We start from the raw sequence: 22,760 nt of genomic DNA, 5'->3' as shown, positions 1-22,760 counted from the left end.
CTTAAGCCCTGAAATTCTGAAAATTAAAACAACAAAAAAACAGAAAACACCATGTAAATTTGTGCCACATAGGTTCTGATGGTTAACAAGTTGATATAAAATAAAAATATTGTAAAAAATGTTCAAGGATTTTATATACTGAGATCCCTGGAAAATCTGCTAGCAATGTTACCTAGATGGAGTCTTCTTGCAGATCTTGGCCAAAGATTTACTTTAATCCTTAGGAACTGTGCAATTTGAAAATTGAAGTTTCAATTTCACCTGTACTTAATAGCTATCTGCCAGCCTTATGTGTTCTTCCTTGTTGATGTTACTGATCAAAGGACGTGCACTTATTGGGCAAAAATGGTACTTTCCCTCTTCAAGTGGCATCCAGCTTATCTATTTACACTATGCCATAATCTGTGGCAACAAGTAGTTTAAAGTGCTTACAAAGGCAAAACAAAACAACAGCAAATCCCAAGCCCAGTGTTGAATATAACATAAACTCTCTAATACCTCTTAAATATTTTTGGTTTGCTGAAAAATTGACAGCAGGGCTCCTGCAAAGCAACTGCACCCTCAGGATTTTGCACTTGCCACCATGGAGCTAGCTCTCTGTAGCAGACAGGTTGGAGAAGGGAGATCTTAGAGTAGCTTGGGATGGTGGAAGGATACAGGACTAGTTCCTTCTTTGTGAAGCAGACAGAGCATGATCCCTACCTGGGCTCTTTCTCTGTCCTCACTTCTCCATTCAATCTGTGACAGACCTGAGAAAAGGAGGGAAAGAGGACACATATACGGGACAAGAGAATAATGACAGCTGTTTGTATCATTTCACAAAATATCTTGGTCAGAAGGATCCTTAAAAACATAGAGTTAGAACCTATTGCCCTTTGCCCACTTAGCTCTGGTGCATGCTCTTTGTTAGGAATGATGCCTGAGTGTGGCACTAGTAAATACTTGAAGCCCACAGTTTGCTGTCAGCATATTTCTACCTCCATTTCTTACCCCCTGTGGTGGCCTCCACTCCCAATCCCTAAAGAGAGACCGGTGCTCTGATGTTGCCCTGTAGCCACTCAATAGTGTCACCCAGGGAAGCCCACATGTTCATTTTCTCAGCATACTGATGACAAACAGCTCTTGGGAAAGCTATTCCTTTAAATAAATTCACACAAAAATCCCAACTGGTACTTTATCTCCCTAATCTTCTCAGTGGAATTACTCTGGAACCCAGATGGATTTCTAAATGTTAAATATTTAAAGTAGAATGAGGAAGAGATTTTTATCTCTTCTAGGCCAGGCAGCTTCTGGGCAGAATTAGTCATGGTCTTGCTCTATTTCAAGTGTAAAGGCTCAAGATGCAGGGGAAGGCAAACTGGTGAGTGCCAGGGCAAGAGGGAAGAGGTCCTTTGTCCTTGGTTGGAAGTCCTGAGAGCTGTCTAGATGCTAACCCTGCAGAACTTTCTGGAGTTTGGGGCAACAGTAGCCCTGAATTACATTATATAATCTGGATTTGGAAATGGAAAAGGGGACTCCCAACAGATCTCTTGAAGCCAACTCATGGCTAAGAACCTGTGATTTAGAGGAAACATTTGATGGAATCAATTTTGGTGAGGGATTTTTCTGCTAAAAGCGATCACATTAAAGGAAGAATAAAGAGTATGACATCTAAAGAGATGTCAGTCTCTAAAACAAATGTGTGTGTGTGTGTGTGTGTGTGTGTGTTTAAGTAAGCTCTACACCCAATGTGAGACTTGAAGTCATGACCCTTAGATCAAGAGTTGCATGCTCTACTGAGCCAGCTAGCTGTCCCTCTAAAACAAATATATTTTAGAGACTTGTTCGAATTCAATCTAAGATTATTTTCAAATTTATATAAGGTAGTGCTGGTGTTTTACAGAGGATTCTTATATTAGTTAGACTAAATACAGTATGATTTTTCTCTGACCTGAAAATTGCAGGTAGTAGAAGGGGGAGATTAGCCAAACCTACGGGGGAGGCAATTGGATATTGGAGGAATTTCTGCTCTTTTCTGTCAGAGTAGAAAGTGCAGTGATGGGTATTTGGTGAAGGAAGAAACTAATAACATAGGATAGGGATTTAAATCCAAGAAAAGTAAATGTGTGGCTAGAAAGGAGGATAATTATGCAAGAGGAAGGGAGAAACAGTGGAAAGGTGATCTTGAGATGAGGACTATGGCAGGACAAGTGACAAATGCCAATTCTTCCCCTAGATGCAATTCTGACAGTTCCTCTCCTTTTTTGTTTTTCCTCTCACTGCAGGCATTCCTCAAAGATTGGGACTTTTTTCTCACTAACAGCACTGCCTCACAAATACAAATTGTTCATATGATTTCCTTGCCAGGACACACACATATTAAATGAAGACTTCGGTCTCTAGCATTGGTCTCTTGCTTTCTTTTTTCTTCTGTAGTTGAATTTCCAATAGCTAACCATCCTGGACACACACAACAAATTTGCTTTGTGTATTCCCATTCCTAAAATGCTTTTAAAAAAGATTTTATTTATTTATTCATGAGAGACACAGAGAAAGGCAGAGACACAGAGGGAGAAGCAGGTTCCATGCAGGGAGCCCGACGTGGGACTCAATCCGGGGTCTCCAGAATCAGGCCTTGGGCTGAAGATGGCGGTAAACCAGAGCCACCAGGCTGCCCCCTAAAATGTCTCATAATCAAAATTTAGTTGTACCTCCCCAGCCAATTCTTCTATCTCTGATGATTCAACCCCTCAGGAAATTTCTTGGGAATTATGGTCAGATTATGATTCTGATGTTGGTGTCTTCTCTACGTTTTCTGGTGAGGTCTTAATTTGTAGTTAAGCCCATCAGGCTGTTTCTTATTGGTGGCTATATATTTCCTTGAAGGCTTATTTTTTTCTGTGTCTGCCTAGTACTTGATAACTTGATAGTGTTTGCTAGACAATAAGCAAACATTTTTAATAATGTCAATAAATTCAACTGATGTAAAAAGAAAAAGTTGGCATTTCTGTCTGCTGGAAAATAAGGGCCTTTTCCTGTTGGAAATGCACAAGCCACTACATGGAAGATCTGAGCAGTTGAGGAGGATGAGGTCTCACACTTTTTGGGAGGAAACATGGCAACCACTGTCTTTAAAAAAAAAAAAAGTCCAGATTGTTGGGGAGCGTGGTGGGGGATGGGCAAATTAGGTGAAGGGGATTAGGAAGTACAAATTTCCAGCTAGGAAATAAATAAGTCTTGGGGATGAAAAGTACAGCACAGGGAATGTAGTCAACAATATTGTAATGACTTTATATGGTGACAGCTGGTAATACACGTACTGTGAGGAACACTTCAACCCATATATAAATGTCGAATCACTATGTTGTATGCTTGAGACTGTTATAGAATAGAACCTCTGGTAGGATGTCTTTCTGGTTCAGAGAGAGGGAAAATGTGGAAAGATGATGGAAGCAGTCATCCTGAATACTCAAAGGTGCTAGAGACCTTTCTGAATGAGGAGAAACTCTTTTTTTGTGAAATTTAGATAAGCCTTTTCCCTAAAAGCACAAAGATGATCACTAACTTGTGTCTGCTAAGTGGGAGGATGAGTAAGGAGCACTGGTTAAAAACACTCACCAGTACCCAGACTGACTGACTCTTGTTTTGGGCAAAAGGTTGAAAACTAATAGTCTGGCACCTATACAGTTATGTAACAAAGATGGGAATATTTTTCTTGCAAAAAGAAGGAAAGTTTCTCTTAGGCCACTGTAAAGAAATTAAGTCAATTTCTACCAAGAATGTACTCATGTATTTGTAAAATCCAACATTTGGATCATTTCTTCATTATGGGGTTTTAGATTTCCTGCATAGGGCAGTTACACATGGTTTATGAGAAGATTGTCCTCTTTTTTTTCTTTTAAAGATTTTATTTAATCATGAGAGACACAGAGAGAGAGAGAGAGAGAGAAAGAGAGGGAGAAGCAGGCTCACTGCAGGGAGCCTGATGTGGGACTCGATCCCAGGACCCTGGGATCATGCCCTGAGCCAAAGGCAGACGCTCAACTGCTGAGCCACCCAGGCATCCCAAGATTGTCTTCTTTGGAAGCATAGTAGCCTGGACTAAAATAAATAGGATCCAAAGAGAGAGGTCAATGGGTAGCAGAGAAGAATGATTGTCAGATTCTCTAGAGTATATAGAATAAATAAAATCTTAAAAAAATAATGAAAGCAGAAAGATTAGTTCAAAAGAAAATAAAAGAATGGAAGCATCTTTAAAGAATGACCTCATTCATTACTTTACTAATTGTTTTTCTCTCTTTTGATCATTGCTCTAAGTTCTGTCTTGAGCCTCTTCACCTTTTTAAACCTACAACAGAAACCATTGTGATGATTTGGAATTGAAGTTGCAAGAGAATTTCATATTTTGTAGCTTACGTATTAGGAAGGGTCAGAGAAATATTTTGATGAATTGAAAGAAAAAGAATCTTATAGCCTCAAAGTGAGTGTTCTCAGGGATAAGCATCTATTGGGTTGGACTGGAAAAGATTTTGTTAGTTTCCCCATTTGTGAAAATTGCCAATGCAAGGCACAAAAAGGAATAGTTGCTACATCAACTGTTCAGATAGTCCAACTGCAAGGAAATGAAATAAAAGGTTCTGAAATTTATATATGAATATGATAGTTTCTCTCATTTAAATACAAAGTATTAGGCAATGGATTAATAGGTGAGTTGAACAAAAATAAGGAGACAGAAATATTTCTAACTTTTATTAAAATAAGCTAAAGAACATATTTAGATTAAGTTATATATACAAATAAGGTCACCAAAGTATTTAAGCCCATATTTAGGTTTTCTAAATATCTTAAGCTAAGTTTTTAAGATATTATGTATATTTAACACAATAACTAAAACTGCTTTGTAGTAAATTGTTTCTGTACTATAAGTTGTCATTATGCTAATGATCATGTGCTAATTAATATTACAGGTACAATTTCATGTGATATGAAATAGACCTACTTCTATACTAATATATTCTATACTAATATATTCTAAAACCATAAGCAGACACAACATTTTCAATGTGACCGTATTGAGAGATATGGTCAGTGACTAGTGTACACAACGGAAAAGAAAAAATTTAACTTTATAAATACAAGGTGTTTATTATATTCCTTTTAAGTAGGATAACCAATTCTTAGCTTGAGTAGATTATAGGTTAAATATAAAGTAGACTGAACCTGAGTCTCTGCTGCTCAAATATAAAACAGGTATAATTCAATATTTGTAGAATTCCCTTAAGTTACCATTTACTGAACGCATTAAAAGTTTTGCTGAAGTTAGAAATGTCCTCAGTGTTCTTTGCCTTAATGGATACCTTAAATTAGTATTTCATAGCATATGTGTCATTTCCAAGCTAATTAGAGTTAGATTAAAAATCAAAGAATGATTATATATTACTCTGCATTTTAAAAGCACACCTGTTTTATTTACATTAATTAAAATTTGGTGATAATTAGCTTTAAAAAATCCACTTTAGTTTATAAAATTGAACCTCCATCAGATAGTTGTCTGCAAACTACTATTGACTTGATAGAAAGAACTAGGAGGGAGTGGTTGTGTGTGTGTGTTGATATGAGTGTGAAAGCAAGCAAGCAAGAGAGGGATCAGAGACAGAGAAGGAGAGAAAGATCTCCTAGCTCCTGGCTAGATCATAAAATCCAAAATTTATCTTAATGTTGTTAATGAGAAACAATCTCTAGAAAGTCTCTTCTAGTGGGAGAAAGGTCCAGGACAGAAACACCATGTGGAATTCTCCATCGCACATAGGTCCATAGCTGAACGGGAGCCCTAGAAATCCCCTAGCTTTTCTCTTCCCTTATTTTACAAATGAGATAATGAAGGCACAGCAAAGTTACTCGTTGTGACCAGGCTACATGGAGAATTGCAAGCCAGTAGAGAACCTAGTGTCCTAACACCCAGACCAAGTGATAATTCTATTATTCTTTAACCTATCACTTGTAAAGACTTTGTCTTTTACTAAAACAGGAATGACGTTGTTGAGTTCATGATTTTAATAGAAAACAAATGCCACACCTCCACACACATCCACACCCAGAACATTACTTTATCATATAAGTGGCATTTTATCTTCATGCCTTAATTGTATGCATCATAAATCTATACAGATTTGTATGTAATGCATACATATGCATTATAAATCTGAATCTGTGATTCAGCTAATGCCTTACACTGACTCCCTAATTTTTTCAAGATTTTAAGGTTTATGGAATTTTAGGCTCACTCTTCTTCCAATAGTTTTAATTAATAAAACATTTTGGGGTGTGTGTGTGTTGTTTTATTTTTCTTTTGAGAATTCTGTGCCATTCAGGTTGTTCCAAAATCAGGACTGGAAATCATTGCTAATGACAAATGACTGAGAAAGTGCCATCTTTTTGAAAAACTGTAATTCTGGGGCAAATAAGCTAAAGAAGCATAACAATTCTTCAAAGTTGATAATTTTTTTCAGAATAACATTAATTTTCTTAGGTCTTATAGTTTGGGAGATCTGCAGGAGCAATGAAAGCAATGATATGGCTAAGTTAGAAGGGGGACAGTCTATTCTCTTCTTGCCTTTTTCTTTCCTGCTCGAGAGCTTCATTTATACCCCTTACTCAATTATGTCCCTAATCCAAAGCACGCAAAGAGCCCCTTGACAACAACTTTTTAATGATTCAGTATAGTTAAAATAATCTTCAAAAAGTGACCCCCTAAAAGGGCTTTGTGTCTGGGGGCAAGTTGGAACAAGTGCATTCAAATATCACCAGGACTGAAATGCAGCCCAGAGGCAGAGTCCAAGCCAGTAGCCTTCCAGGGCTGATAAAGGACTAATGAATCGTCTTTTTCTATGGTATATTTCCTTCTTCCCTGAAGAAGCAGGAGCACAAAGAACTAAAGACTGCATTTTTAGTGTTCTGTAAAGTGCTCTGCAAACAAAACAAAACACACACAAAATGAACTGCTTGGCTGTTTGGAGTTTCTCAGGTCCAATGTGGAAAGTCTGAGGAAACCAGGGTGCAAAGAGATCATGCTGGGGCAGAGAGAGGGAGAGCATTCAGGCAGTGTCACTCACCACGATGGCACAGTATTTGGACAGCACCAGGAAAGAGCTCTACAAGTAAATTAAAAAGCCTGAAAGCTGGCACGGGTGAGACAGGTGCAGGTAAGCCAGAAACTTTACGAGGATGTAAAGGAAATGCATGGTTACAGAATCCTGTGGGCTTTTGTGATGAGCTTGGTAGGTTTTACAAAAGCCATTACTTAATTTGGGCACTAGATGCTGAAGTGCAACTGTCTTCCATGTGGCTGAGAAATGCAAGGGAGTATGTGTAGTACCTAAGTGAGAAATGGGCACTTAAAACAGAAAAGAATTGCAGGTTGAGGTCTGCATGCCTGTGTGATTCAGAGGTGGCAGTGCTACAGGGCCCGGGTCACCAGGGGAAAGTGCCTGTGTGCAAATGTTACTCAGAAGATTGTTTTTTGGGAGACACCTGGGTGGTTCAGTGGTTTGGCACCTGCCTTCGGCTCAGGGCATGATCCTGAAGACCCGGGGATCGAGTCCTGCATCAGGCCCCCTGCACGGAGCCTGCTTCTGCCTCTGCCTGTGCCTCTGCCTCTCTCTCTGTCTGTGTCTCTCATGAATAAATAAAATCTTTTTTTTTTTTTTTTAAAAAAGGAGGTTGTTTTTCTTCATAGTAAAAGGATGGCAAAGAGCATTTTCCTAAGCATTAGATGCTTTCTCCTCTCTCCTCCCCAGTGATCTCTAAATGATGGATTTGTCTTTGGAAAAAAAATTGAGAAAGTAAAATGCCAGTTTGCATTAATTCTTACATGTAAGCAAAAATAAGAAAAGGCAGTCACCTATCAACCCTTGCCAAAAAGTCCATCATCGTTTGAAGCATGATTATAAGCAAAATGGGAACTAGGGTTGTGTGCTGTAGTTTGAATTTCTGAGTGTGTGTGTGTGTGTGTGTGTGTGTGTGTGATACAATCTAGATATTTAGGAAAGCTGGTGCAGTATGAGTAGCTTGGCAGTAAGAAGGCTTACATGATAGAAACACTATGAAAGTTAAAAAGAACTCTCAGCAAAGTTGCCTTTTATCTTTTATTTCTCATTTTCCTTGTTCCTGTAGTATTATTTAATTAAAATTGCAAGAAACACACAAATCTGAAGAGGCACAGTCTTGATGATAAAATGACAATAAGCAGACCATAGGAGCTTATATTCACACTAAGCTCTTAAATGACTAAATAAGCCCACTTAGAATGTTCTTCCAGTGAGCAAGAAAATATTATTTAGATGCCACAATTCCTAAGTGATGCTCCCATATAACTGAAGAAGATTCTCTAGAAGTCTACATAGCCATGTTTATAAGTGCAATAAACTTTTAGAGGTGAACATAAGACATTAGTGTGTTTTCCTAAAACAATTTATGCTTGGTATATAGGTGCTAGACACACGGCATCCTTGGACTTATGGGTATTTGCAAAATCTGACAATGTTAAGGTAAGCATGCCAGACCCAGGAGCAGAAAAGAGTTAGTGAAACAATCTTAATATTTATTGAGACATCACTGTTTTGTGCCTTTATGCCAGACAGTGATAGAAAACCCCATGCTATTATTTTACATGAGTTTCTTCTTAGCAAACTAAAAGCCCTTTAAATAACTTCATTCTTAGATGTCTAGGATAAAAGGCACCTACCATGATGTTTCAAAACTAATAAACAAAAAAAACAAAAAAAAACAACAAAAAAAAAACAAAACTAATAAACATATATTTATATATTTGTACATATGTGTGCATGTATGTGGGTATATCTGTCAAGTTTACTTGGGAAATATCCCAATGTAAACTGGGCCTATCTACTGTGATGTTTGCTTGCTTCCTTTTTTTGGTAGAAGACACAGAGCAGTTAACTGAAAGATAATCTTTCTGCTGTTAGAAGCATTTACAAACCTGATGTGATCGTGATATACCAGTTTAGGGCTGCAAAAGCTCACAGAAGCTGTGGATTCAAATGTTTGGAAGAGTATTGGCAGTGAACTATTTAGAACACACACCCAACAGGATACATCCAGGTACTGAAACGATTGAGCCAGGAAAAAGAATAAGAAACTATGATGTTCTAAAGGACAGCATTAGAATCAGCAGTCAGTTATCGCAGGGGATTATGTCATGAAGATGGTAATTCCTTGTAGTGTAGCCACCTTATTTGCTGTGTTGAATGTATGGAATTTTCTCTGGCTGGCATTAAAATTAGAATCATCAATGTCTCATGAGACAGAGAAAGTAGAGTCTGCCCTGAAATCGAGGGATAAACCTACATGACATTTCAAAGTTCCCTTCATCCACCAATATAAAATCCAGCATTACTCAACAGAGTTACAATAAGAGTGAATTAAAATGCAGAAACATAATGTCGTTCCTTAGATAAACAACAGCTAGGCAAGATATTTGATAATGTTCTAAGACATTATGTAGTCAGGTAAGCTGAAATGACATATGTAAATCTTTTTTAAAAAATCAACATACAAGCCCACAAATTCTCAATATAAATTGCCTCGGGAGGGGCTGCTCTGATGAAATTGAAAATGTCTCCTCCATATGTGCAGTTTCAGACTCTATAACATTTAAAGAAAATGTTCTAAAAGATAAAGTTGGCATATAAAAAGCACGGGCAGAGGAATCAGTAATGATCAGAGCAAAACAATTCTAGAAGGCATCTTAATTTTCATATGGCTCATTTGCATCTGAAACACTGAGAATTCCTATCTCTCTTGTACAAAAATGTGTACATATTAAATTACTTTCCACTTGAAAGAACATTTTCCTAAATGTTTGGAAGATGATCAAATTTTAACTGGAGGACTTGTTTTCTTCCATCAGGTGTGGGGGAGATGTGGCTTCCTGGTATGAGAGGCAACAGTTGATTCTAATAGCGGAACAAGACAAAAATAAGAAAGTAAATGGAAAATAATTCCTATTTGTACAGTTTGATTTAAAGATGATAAAACAAAAAGGATACACATGATACAAAGATGTCAAAAGACATCAATTTAAAAATCAAATAGGGTTACCCTTCCAAAAATTGTGATACTCTGATACTTGAAAATTAGGTTCTATTACTTATTCTATTACTATACTTATTATTACTTATTCTAGGATCCTCAAGGGTGTAGCTGATTTATTTCAGTACATTCATTTCTGAGTATCTCAGTGTTTAAAAGCTACATGCCCACCAGCTGTTAGGCAATAATTCCAAGAATCTACGTTCTACCTGTCTTAAATTTTTAATTTCAGCATATTAATTTTAGGATATTGGCAAAACAGTAAAGATTTAAAACCTCTTTCCTATCAGTTGTTTAAACAATATTTAGTCTTAAGGAAATTGCTGGTCACTTACTCAGAGATCTAGGAGTTGGGATCTAGGTAGAAATTTGAACTCACAAAGCAAAACCACATTGAATGAAAAAAATCTTTTTGAATTTTTAGTTTATTTTCTGATACGGTAAAATGTTTAGGGAAGAGGCACATGTTCAGAAAGAAAACCAGAACCTCAACGACATCCCTGTCTTTCTCTTGGCCTTTCTCTCCAGAGACTTCGGCTGGTGGCGGAAGGTGGTAGGCCTGGTCTCAATGATGGGTGCTCTAGTAAGGCTTTCTTGTAAAGTGGGCTGGGATGCAGGTGACTAAGGATGGAGAACATGACATGAGTTCTGTAAATGAGATTATCTAGGTACATGCTGCTCTCTGTGCCTCTTTTCCTTCTGGAGAAATAAAGTCCCTGATCTGTATCAGCTGGGCTAGAGGGTATTAAGGAATGGGGAACACAGCCTCTGACAGGAGACTAGAAGGGGTGAGTGTGGGAAACTTGAATCAGGAACCAAGGGGATCCTTGGATGACCTTAAGGTGAGTGTGGGAAACTTGAATCAGAAACCAAGGGGATTCTTGGATGAACCAAGGTTCATCCTCCCAGGCCAAAGGTAGGGAATCTGGTGAGATGTTTTTAAGGGGATAGTGTTTTTATGCACAACTCACCCTGTATTTCAAACTGCTGCCTCAGACTTACTTGAGCAAATGCTAATCTTTCAGTTTAGTAAAGTGTATTGGGCTTGACTTGCAAACACATAACTCAAACAGTAAAAGACAAAATGGTCTATGCAGCAAAATTTTGAAAATCATCTTAATATGTCATCTTGTTGATTGGTTAGATCTTTCTCAACAAACTTTGATTTTAATGATCAAAAATTTGAAAAGAAAAAAACCCCTGCTTTATTCCAATATGGTAGACATGCTAATGAGAAGATAAGTGACCAATAAGTAGATCAAAGGTTGAAGCTTGAGCAAACATAGAATGGGATGATTGTCAGTCTGATAAATTGAAAATTATATCTTCACTTATTAATAAGCAATGTTCATTTATTTATTTATTTGGATAGTATTTACCAAGTACCTTCTATGGGGCAGACACTGTTTTAGGTGCTGGGGATACAAGATAGAAAATAAACTTCAAACCAAAACACACCCACTTCCATGGGGTTTATGTTTCAACTTGAAAGTTTTTCTGAAACCAAGTAAAGCACCTTAAAAAATGCAGAATCGGTATTTGTCATATTCATCATATTTTTCTATGATATTGGCATTTCTTAGGATAAAAAGGTGTTTGAGTTTCATCTCTTAGTATCTGCCAGAGCTTGTCGTTGGTTTTGAGGAAGAGCCTAGGGAAGACAGGCTTGGGTGCCTGCCATCGGTAAAAAGATGGCAGGTCAAGTTTCTTTTAATGGTGCGTCTGGAGGCAACAGGAGGGTCCCAGGATTCCTCTGTAATGTTCAAACTCAGTCTTGCTGTCATTAGGGATTTTTTTGTATGAAGTTGTATTTCAGGTACATGATCTGGCAGGTGAACTATCCAATCAGCATAGCAAAAAGTTGAGCAATACTCTGACTCAAGTATGTTTGGAATAAGATTTTGCAACAAATTTGAATATTTCCATAGTTTTATGGTTTTATTACATCAATCACCAAAAATTTATTAAAATAAACAAATATAACTAAACCAGTACAAAGAAAGGTCTTGGTGTCCACCTACTCTCACTTTGAAAGGTAGAAAAAAGAAAATAAAAGAATAATTTTTATAGCACTTTAACTTTTGAACTGAGGTACCTGCTGACGTCTTCTGTTTCTTCCTTCAGTATGTGCTTTTCTTTTAATATGGTCCTCGTGAAAAGAATCAAAGTAGGGACTCTCCAGGAGTTGGGCACAGGTTAATCTGTCATCAGGATTCATCTTCAGACACTCCTTTGGAAGAAAATAAAGTATTAAAAGAGGAGCCTTTTTTGTTACTGTGCCCCCAAACTGAATAACTTGTTAGAGCAAATAAGAGTTTAGAAAATCTTCAGGTTTGCAAATGATCAAGTACTTGAAACTTGTTAATATATGGAATTGCTTTTCCTTTTGCCATTTCAAAGTCTTGAGGGTAGAATTGACCATTCAGTGTCTCTGGAAGGGAGCTACAAGTAGGTCAGGTGTTTCTACCAATGACATCTCTTCATTACTTGTCAAAGTAAATAGTTTGTGGGACACTTCAAGTGTGATCCTGTGTGTGATCCCGGCTGCACCAGCATTACGTGGGAACTTCTTATAAATGCAGTTCTTGGGACGCCTGGGTGGCTCAGCCGTTAAGCATCTGGCTTCTGGCTCAGGGCGTGATCTTGGAGACAGGGATCGAGTCCTGCATCGGGATCCCTGCATGGAGCCTGCTTCTCCCTCTGCCTGTGTCTCTGCCTCTCTCGCTCTCTTTGGGTATCACTCATAATAAATAAATAAAATCTTTAAAAATAAATAAATAAATAAATAAATAAATAAATAAATAAATAAATAAATACAGTTCTTGCTCAGGCCAAAGCACTGCGGGTGGGGCCCAGCAATCTGCATTTGATAAGCCCTCTGGGTGATTCTGATACTGCTCAAGTTTGATAACTACTAGTTTAGAGAGATGGGTGAAGTATGAGTCTTCATAATGAAACAAGTCTAAAACCTGGATAATTGGTATATATATTTATATAAAAAAAGCTAGAGGCAAAAAGGAAAAGATAGCATCATGACCCTTATATTAGAGGCTACTGGAAGCCTCTAGCTTTGCCTTCAGGAGAGGGGAAGACTCTGGCAGCAGTGGGGTCAGTGGAGTCCTGTCACAAAGATTTTCTTCAAGAAGCCCTGGTACTCTTTGGCCAGAGAATGGGGCTTTTCCCATGAAGAAACACAGATTATGATTCTTAAGGAATTAGAGCAGCCTTTGAACACCCAGGCACCGGAGACCTGAAATTTCTTGCCTCATGACCATAAATAGAGAAGTAAAACTTATCAACATAACAGACTTAGTTTTGAGGCATATGAGTGTCCAGATAATTACATTGACTCAGGCTGCCCCAGCCTGGGCTGCCCTGTGGTATGTGTTCCTCCTTAACCCCAGCTGACCTCAGGTCTCTGAGATCCTTGCAAATGCTGCCACCCCTACAGTCTTACCTGCCCTTCAGAGCCGTGTCTGATTGGACCCGATTTTAAGAAACAACTCTGCTCAGTCAGCATAATTAGATTCACCTGTCCTTCCACAGCCACTACCTGCTCCAAGCAGATCCCCCACCCTCACCACAAGTTAATGATTTGTGCCATAATTAAGTCTAACTGCTACCGGGGGTCTGTCTCCTCAAATTCTAACACTGTCAGGACTATAACCAGCACAGAAAGACTGATATTCAAAGATTCTGAATATAAACTGTAGTAGTCTATTTCTTCATCACGTTGCTCTGGCTTTTGCCTCCATCATTCCACGTAAGTGATTCCTGCCATTCATACCTATGACTTCCAGATTTATAAATCCAGTAGGGAGATCATGTTCTCATCTCCACAGTATTAAGACACTATTGACCACATCCTCCTTTCTGAAATTCCCTTTGGTTTCCCGATGCCTCCCTTTCCTTTTTACCTCGTGACCACTCCTCAAACCAACCTTTGTTAACTTACCTCCTTCTCCACTGTGGGTGGATAGAACTCTTCCAGGCACATTCCTAGGCTCTTTCTGTCTCTCTGTTTCTAGCTAATCTCACTGACGCTTAATGGCTTCAATTATTAAGGTTTATCAGAGACTTCCACATGTATATTTCTGGTCCAGACCTCTCCTTTGAGCTCCAGACCCACATATGCAGTAGTCTACTTAACACTTCTGATTTGTCTCAAGGGCACTGTTACAGATTGACTTGTGTCCCACCACCCCCAACTATGGTGAAGTCCTAACTCCCAGTATCTCATCATGCGACCTTATTTGGAATTAGGGTCTTTACAAATGTAAAGGGTTAAGATGAGATCATAAAGCTCTGCCATAGATTGGCTACTGCATGCCACCACTAACTTTGGCACTGTCACTGGCTGGCACTTCACCCATTTGAGCAATTGACTGCATAGATGGTGGTCTAATCTCATGGGACAACTACCTGTTACAGTAGCTAGTATTTATTTGTTTTTAAAAATATCTCAATTGCAATTAGTGAAAGAAAGCCTTCCTTCATTTAGCCTGGGGCAGGAGTCTAGCAGACAGGGTGTGGCCCATGGAACAGCACAATCTTTGATGCACTTAGAGAATCGTTAGGTCTCAGGTCCAGATGTTACAGATATAAATCAAATAGCTGAGTGAAAAAACTAGCTTCATCCAGAAGTGGGCAGGCAAACAGGGCACTTCACCTTTGGAGCTGAAGACAGGGAGTTTGTCCTATATCTTGGAGTATTTTTTTAAAAGGTTTTATTTACTTATTCATGAGAGACACACAGAAAGAGGCAGAGACTTAGGCAGAGGGAGAAGCAGGCTCCCCGTGGGGAGCCTAATGTGGGACTCAATCCTAGGACCCCGGGATCACACCCTGAGCCAAAGGCAAATGCTCAATCACTGAGCCACCCACGTGTCCCCCTTGGAGTTTTTCTGCCTTGGAGTTGCCTTCTAGGAAGTTTTTTCCCTCTGGTTAGAGGAGTAACCAGCAGAAGGCTGGACCTACACCTGAGAATGGGTTGGGTTTCTAGTGCTGGACAGATACCTGACAGGTGGGTCATAACAATCTGTCCAGAACAAGGTTAGGAAGTTGGACTTCTAGGACAGAGCCTGCAGAGTGCTGGGTTAAGGCAAGTCAGAGCAGGGAGAGAGAGAGAAGGCAGCTGAGAGCCAGTGAAGCATTGGTAAGGGCAGTCTGAGGGCACAGAGATGCCAGGCTTTTAGGAGGACTCAAACCAAAGGAATCCAGCACCCTGGATAGCACCTTGGCAGTGACCACCACTAGAACAATGGCTAGTCTATCCAATTGACTCTAGGTCATCCAGGTGGCTCTGCCTTCTAGATCAGATGATTTCTGAGCTAGGCTGTGTATCATAATCACCTAGGGGGATGTTAAAAGATGCAAATTCCAAGGTCCTATACAGAGAGATTATGCTTCTGTAACTCTGAGGTTAGATACTGGAAAGTATATTTTTAAAAGCTCGTTCTGATGAGTAGTCATTCTGATGAATAGTATGGAAACCACTGCTATAGATAGAACTTAATTGGTTGCTAAAGATAGATACCTTTACTGATATCTCCATCCATATCCCACTAAGAGCTTTCAGTATCCATGGTGGATATAAGAGTCCCATCTTCTTGCATGGGTCAGTTGGTCAAGCATGAATGGCAGCCTAATCATAGGTGAATTTCTTCTGCTTTATATTAGAATTTTAAAAAATATTTTATTTATTTATTCATGAGAGACACAGAGATATAGGCAGAGGGAGAAACAGGTTCCCTGCAGGGAGCCTGACTGGACCCAAGGATCCTGGGATCATGACTTAAGCTGAAGGCAGACACTCAACCACTGAACCACCCAGGTGCCCCTGCTTTATATTAGAATTTGTCCTTTGTTTGACTATTTCTTTTGGGCCTAGTAAAAGAACTCTCTGGTGTCTTCATGTCTCTGAGTTTGCCTGGTCTATTAATTTTTTAAAAAATGATTTTAAATTTCATTTAACCCAATGTATCTAAAACATTATATTGTCAAAAAAAACCACATTATATTGTCAATCCCTCCCAGAGTTACCAGCTTCAATTATTACAATTTGTAATCAATAATGGTTATAATTGATTCTTAAGTACCTTCATGAAATTCAAAGACATGGGGTGAGCATCTGAGAACTTTTCTTCAAGAGTTTCCTAGAAAACAAAATAAAGAATTTCAATGTTACATAACAACAAAGTTATTTTTATTTTGAATATATTAGAAGTACACTCTGGAGAAAGACCTCCCCTAGAAGACTAGATAATTCCTTTTAAGGACTTTCTTAAAGTCCATTTTTATATAATTTTACACTATAGTACAAAGGTTAAAAGACAAAAGCTGGAATTATTTTCTTAATTTCACATTGTCTTGCAATTGATGCTTGGTAAATGTGAGCTCCAAATTTCCCTGAAATCCTACAACAGTACTTTAATAGCTCTGCCAGGTCTACTTATAGGGAATGCTTTGAGCATTAATGAAAATGTGTTGAGCTACATGTGTATGAGCACTACAGAAAGCAACAGAATGATAAACACAAAATTCAGAATAGTAGGGAAGGAAGAGAATGGGATTAAGGGAGGAGCACATAGGGAAGGGGAAGCTTCAAAGATAATAGTAATAGTCTCCTTTATGGTTTTTAGTTTTTTTTTTTTTAGGTAGGCTCCACACCTAGTGTGGAGCCCAATGCAGGGCCTGAATTCACAACCCTGAGATCAAGACCTGAGCCGAGATCAAAAGTCAGACAGTCAACCAACTGAGCCACTGAGGTGCACAGGTAATAGTCTCCTTTAACGAGGCAGCAAGTATTGTGAATTTGTATTCCATTCTTTAAACTAAACTGTTACGTAAATGTTCTTTTGTAATTCAACTTTTAGCCTTGTTAATTCAATTTTAACCTTTTGTTGTATTTGTTAAAACCTTTAACAAATATAGGGGCACCTGAGTGGTGCAGTAGGTTAAGTGGCTGACTCTTGGTTTTGGCTCAGGTCATGCTCTTAGGGTCCTCAGATCCAGCCCTGGGTGGGGATCCACACTCAGCATATAAGTCGCTCAGCCTGCAAGTAAGCTAAAGTTTCTCTCTCCCTCTCTCTCTCTATTCCCTCCCCCACCCCCACTCACTCATTTGTGCCTTCCAGCTTTCAAATGAATAAATCAATCTTTAAAAAAAAAAGCTTTAACAAATATAAAAAAAGAAATCTAGTATATATATCAAAGTATCATATGAAATATCAAATTTAAAATAAACAGGGTGTCTGGAGATGGTTGGGATCATTTGAACCTCAGATTGTTCACATGGCTATGAACCATAATATGGCTTTACAGACTTTCCCCATCCCTGCACCACTCTTGTGCCAACACAGCCTAAATGTGGGCAAACATCTCTTCTAACAGTCCTTTCATTCTATAGGCAGAATTTAGACCACATGGAGCTTTAAAAGTCATAGCCCATGCTTAGCTAACACAGACAGGAAATCAATGTCTAGAGAGAGTAAGAGTGTCAAGTAGTCACTGACACATGCCCAAAGAAAGGCAAAGAACACAGCAAGAGTGTAGCTGTGATCAATGTGGTTTAGAGTTTTGGTTTGGATACAATGAGGATCATTTTGTAGAATGACTTTCCACATGAAAATATCTGTTGTGAAGAAATGGTTTTTATGGACTTGAGCTTTGTTTTACAAGCTGAAAAAAATAGAGAATGCATGTTATCAAAATAAAGAAGACTACAGTAAGTACCATTTAACAGTAGACAATTATTTTAGGGAAAGGTACTGGGTATTTTGACTAAAAGGATCAAGGTATTTATGTAAGGTACTAAATATACTTTCATTCCAAATTTAATATTAAGTTAATCTTTGACTAGATAGGGAAAAGAGACTTTTAAAGCATTCTCTGGGTTAATTTATATCATTTTAATACAACTTCTTTGATCTGTATGTCAGTGTGCCAGAAGGAAAACAGGAGCCAAAAGTTCAGATATTTTTAAAAATACCCCTTTAAAGAAAGCTGCAACACAAATAATAAAACATCCAAAATTGAGCAGTTTACCATGTCTTCTGGCTCAGGAATACTGATGCCATGGAAAAACTGGTTACTTTTGAAGATAGATTGATGTCTTGGGATTAGTTTTCCTGGAAAATACAAACCATGCAATTCATGATAAATTTAATAAAAATAAAGTGTTTAAATGGTTAACTTCTGAGGTCCAGATATATAAGAATACTAAACCTGATTATTCCTTCCAGATTTGGAAGGAATGAGTTGCTGCAAAAACATGCCTCCTCAGGGAAGGTCAGTTCTCCCATGCAACTCTTTTAGTCACATGTGGCTTGGTCTGCCATGCAGCTCTCACCAAAAGAGTAGGTATGAAAACCATATTGAGGGCTTTACACACATGATCTCATAACTGTCTCACAGTAGTTGTTATTTTTAATTTGGAAAATGAGGCTCAGAAGCTTAATAACCTGTTTAAAGTCACATGGTCATTAAGAGACAGATGCAGGACTCACACTCAGGTCTGTCTAATGTCTGCTTAATGTAAATTTGCACAGTCCTTTTAGGAAATAAACCAAACAATATATACTTAAGGCATGGCTTGTGGTGATACTCTATCCTATATTTTTCATGCTGTGAGTTCTCCAGAAGAATGTGTTGGAACCAAACAGGGACCTTCATCAGACCAAACAGCAGTGTGGTTCCATTGCCTAGCAGCCATGCTGCCAGGATAGCCTACGGGAAGGAATTAATAAATACCTATTTTGTGTGTGGATGTATTGCTTTCCTTGAGTCCATGCTGTTTGGTGTAAAGCTATAGCTAACCTTCTGGTTACATCCTCTGCCAACTGCCACGGATGCTGACACATGGTGAAAACTTATGAAAAAGGCCCCTTGAGTCCCATTCCTGCTTTGCATGTAACTGTTATATGACTTCATGGAAGCTCCCTGAGCCTCAGTTTCCTCATTTGTAACACAGACACAATTAAAAATGTTATGTCCTTAATGGGTTTTTCTTAAGACTGGAGACACGTGTGTGAAAGTAATATGTAAATTCTAAAGTGCTATACAAAGGAACAGAGTTGAGTTGCAACAGAGACTGCAGAGCATACAAAACCTAAAATATTTATCATCGAGCGCTTTATAGAAAAGTCTGACCCTTGCTCTAGAGTTAGGGGGAAATCTCTTTTACAGTGGGCAGAAATAACATTTGATCAAATATCTCTTAGAGTCAGCTCTATGCAGATGACTCCTATCTTAGCCTGATACAGAAAGTAAGTATATAACTTATTCCATGGTTAATTGACTTGACTTGGAAAGGTACCTGAGAGCTCCTCACTGAGAGGAGTTATGGCTCTGCATTGAGAAAATGGTTGGACTTTGGCTACAGCCCAGATCAAGCAACTGAGCAGCACTTTGGAGAAGCAAGAAAGCTCTCTTCATTACAGTGACGTCCTCTTCTATCACTGTAACAATTTAGCAAATCTGTAAGCCATAAAATGCAACTCATACCCAGTGTTCTGATGATCAGATAAAGCTGGTCCACATCTGATTTTCCAGGCCAGAGTGGCTGGCCTGTCTGAAGCTCTGCAAAAACGCAGCCAATAGCCCATATGTCTACTGAAGAACCATACTGTGTGTCTCCCACAAGAAGTTCAGGAGCTCGGTACCATCGGGTAGCGACATAGTCCGTGTAGGCGTCTCCTGGAACTGCAAATGCGTCAGTCAGATCAGGTGGGTCACATTCCTTTACCATGTGAATGACTCTGGGAGCTGGTCTGGCATTCAGGCAGGCTTCAGTGACTCTGAGGCCACAATACTCCTAACAGTTGAGGCAGTGAAGCACTAACTGTGTAAATACTTCCACTGTGTGCTCAGGTAGGAAAGTCAACTCCCAAGGGTCTTTCAGCTTAGCATCTATATCACCCTACATTTGGGGTGGGGGCAGGAGTGAGGGTTTCTGTAGTGTAACCTCAAGTTGAAACCAGCTTCCAAGTGTATCATGAAGCTACTTGCGTCTGGTCCTATCAGGATACTGATTCTGGGCGCAACCACCTCGTGGTGAGTTGTTGCTAATGCGTGTTTTTGCTTGCCCGACAATTCTAGATTCAGGGAGAAATAATGCTTTGTTCCCCTTGCCCTTTGATTCCCCACTGTCTGGGATGACTTCCTCTTTTCTTTTCTTTCTCTTCTTTCCCTTCCTTCCTTCCTTCCTCCCTCCCTCCCTCTTTTTTCTTTCTTTTTCTTTTTCTTTCTTTTCTTCTTTCTTTTCTTTTCTTTCTTCTTTCTTTCTTTCTTTCTTTCTTTCTTTCTTTCTTTCTTTCTTTCTTCTTTTTCTCTCTCTCTCTCCTTCTTTTTTAGATTTTATCTATTTATTTGTGTGTGAGAGAGAGAGAGAGAGAACAAGTGAGAGCATGAGCCAGGGGCAGGAAGAGGGAGAAACAGGCACCCTGATGGGCAGGGAGCCTGCCCTGGGACTCAATCTCAGGACTCTGAGATCATGACCTGAGTCCCCTGGGCGCCCCCACTTCCTTTTCCTTAGCACTGTCTCTGAAGCCTCTCCTCAACTTTTGGTTTACTATTCTAGTTGCACCAACCCCATGTGGGGTTTTCATGACCTCTCTGGGGCACAGTAATGTCTCCCTCCAGGGAACCATCTGCACCCTTGCTTTGGTACTTCACTGTGAGCCATCTAGTTTTAGTCTTTTGTTTCTTGTACTTCAAATTATAAGTGCATGAAGAACAGAAATGCATCTTGTAATTCTTTTCCTCTATGAGGCAAAACACATGAATGCGACATGCAATAAATTTGAGCGGAGCGGAGCAGAGCTGTAGTGCAAACCAAGGTACTGGCTAAAAGGTAAACGTGAGCCTTTCTTCTTTGAATAATCACAGTGTCACATTTAGCATCTGTTCCATTTCTAAAGTAAGAGTTTATCTCATTTCATAATCATCTGAATTGGATGAGCAAGTGAAAAGTTGCTACTTACTCAGAATTCGTGCAAACCCAAAGTCACAGATCTTGATTATCCCTTGCTTAGTTATTAGAATATTTTCAGGTTTTACATCTCTGTGAATACACTGTAAGATAATATTTGATTATTTCTCAGCGTCATCAAAATGACAAAGCATAATAAACATTATTAGTTTAAATGATAAACACAGCTTATGAGATCAAAACAAATATGCTTTTCCTTCATTTTTCTAAAAGAACTTTAATTGGCAGGTTTTCACTTGTAAACCTTATCACACCAAAAGGAAAAAAAATCAAAATGCTGCTATGGAGGTGAAGAAATAAAACTATAATTGTTGGATAAGAAAACTTTTTTTTTCTTTGAGAAGGCAATGCCACACAATTATTTATTTTTTCTTTTCACTTTTTAAATATTTATTTATTTATCCAGAGGGGGGGAGGTGCAGAGACACAGGCAGAGGAAGAAGTAGGCTCCATGCAGGAAGCCTGACGCCGGACTTGATCCCAGGTCTCCAGGATCACACCCCAGGCTGCAGGCGGTGCTAAACTGCTGCGCCACCAGGGCTGCCCCACACAATTATTTCTTCCACATTTTACTGGGCTCTACTTAAACTGTAAGAGGTAAAACCCTAGATGAGATTAGACTCCATCTACCACTGGTAAGAACTGCTGCCCAAAAATCACAATTCAGTTAAGTAAGTATTGCAGATTTGGGAAACTGGAAAACACATGTGAATGATAGAAAACATTTCTTAGGGGGATCCCTGGGTGGCTCAGTGGTTGAGTGTCTGCCTTTGGCTCAGGGCATGATCCTAGAGTCCTGGGATTGAGTCCCACATCAGGCTCCCTGCATGGAGCCTGCTTCTCCCTCTGCCTATGTCCCTATGTCTCTGTCTCTCTCTCTCTCCCCGTGTCTCTCATGAATAAATAAATAAAATCTTAAAAAAAAAAAAAGAAAACATTTCTTATAAATTGGCTTATATAAAAAAATTGGCTTATAATTAGAGCGACCATATTATTTATTGACCAAATTGGGAAGGGTAAAAGGATCTCTGTTAGTAATCAATGCCAGGACAACAGGAACAAACCACAAGGGTCCTGGGTAAGTTGGGAGCTATGGTCACCTACTTCTCTGGGTTCAGGGGATGAGGACCACTTCCACTCCCTTAGCAGGGAGCTAACCTGGAGGGATTAGCAGCTCTCCTGAGAGATGACCACACAGTGCTGTCTGCCGGGCTCCCTCCTAGGAGAGCAGGACACCATGAAGCATTCTCACATCACAGAGGCTCCTGCTATTTCTCTCTAGGTAGAGACCTGACAGTTTGCTGCATCACTGAAATGACCCTGAGTGGAGCATGGGCTCCTCGTTGGACATGCGAGGACCAGGCTGGGGTGAGGATGAAGGCTGAGTGAACCTCCCTCTTCCTTCTTCTAGAAATGGCTGCTCCATGTTCTCAGAAACTCTCTGAGAACACAGCTCAGGCCCTATTCCTCAGAACTTTATCTTTCCAGTCCTTTCTCCCAAACAAGCAAACATAAAATTGATGTTGTTCTTCTACAGATCAGCCCTCATATTGAGCTCTGTCCTTTTCAAAGTACTTGCACATGAATCATTTCATTCCTGCCACAATCTTGTGAATGCAAGACCCCACTGACAGGGTCTCTGGAGGAAGTGTCACAGTAATTTGCTCCTTTTGCCTCACTC

At 39.2% G+C, this 22,760-nt stretch overlaps 1 protein-coding gene across 5 annotated transcripts in view; it reads right to left on the bottom strand.

The window, feature by feature from the left end:
* CDKL4 (cyclin dependent kinase like 4) overlaps window positions 1-22,760 on the bottom strand; it is a 96,149-nt gene that overhangs the window by 38,344 nt on the left and 35,045 nt on the right. For 3 of the 5 annotated variants that reach the window (XM_072767253.1, XM_072767254.1, XM_026018931.2), the window contains 6 exons: window positions 21,072-21,162; window positions 19,594-19,791; window positions 18,136-18,218; window positions 16,188-16,244; window positions 12,185-12,319; window positions 8,110-9,953 (listed from right to left, as the gene is read on the bottom strand). In XM_072767253.1, coding sequence (XP_072623354.1) covers window positions 9,852-9,953; window positions 12,185-12,319; window positions 16,188-16,244; window positions 18,136-18,218; window positions 19,594-19,791; window positions 21,072-21,162 — 666 coding nt within the window. In that variant the 3' untranslated portion in view covers window positions 8,110-9,851. Of the gene's footprint in view, window positions 1-702; window positions 750-8,109; window positions 9,954-10,535; window positions 10,711-12,184; window positions 12,320-16,187; window positions 16,245-18,135; window positions 18,219-19,593; window positions 19,792-21,071; window positions 21,163-22,760 lie in introns of those variants that run through there. The other 2 variants (XM_026018933.2, XM_072767252.1) reach the window with 2 other exon arrangements.

The sequence above is a fragment of the Vulpes vulpes genome, chromosome 8 (genome assembly GCF_048418805.1).
Source record: "Vulpes vulpes isolate BD-2025 chromosome 8, VulVul3, whole genome shotgun sequence".
Taxonomy (NCBI): domain Eukaryota; kingdom Metazoa; phylum Chordata; class Mammalia; order Carnivora; family Canidae; genus Vulpes; species Vulpes vulpes.
This window is presented reverse-complemented; position numbering and strand designations above follow the sequence as displayed.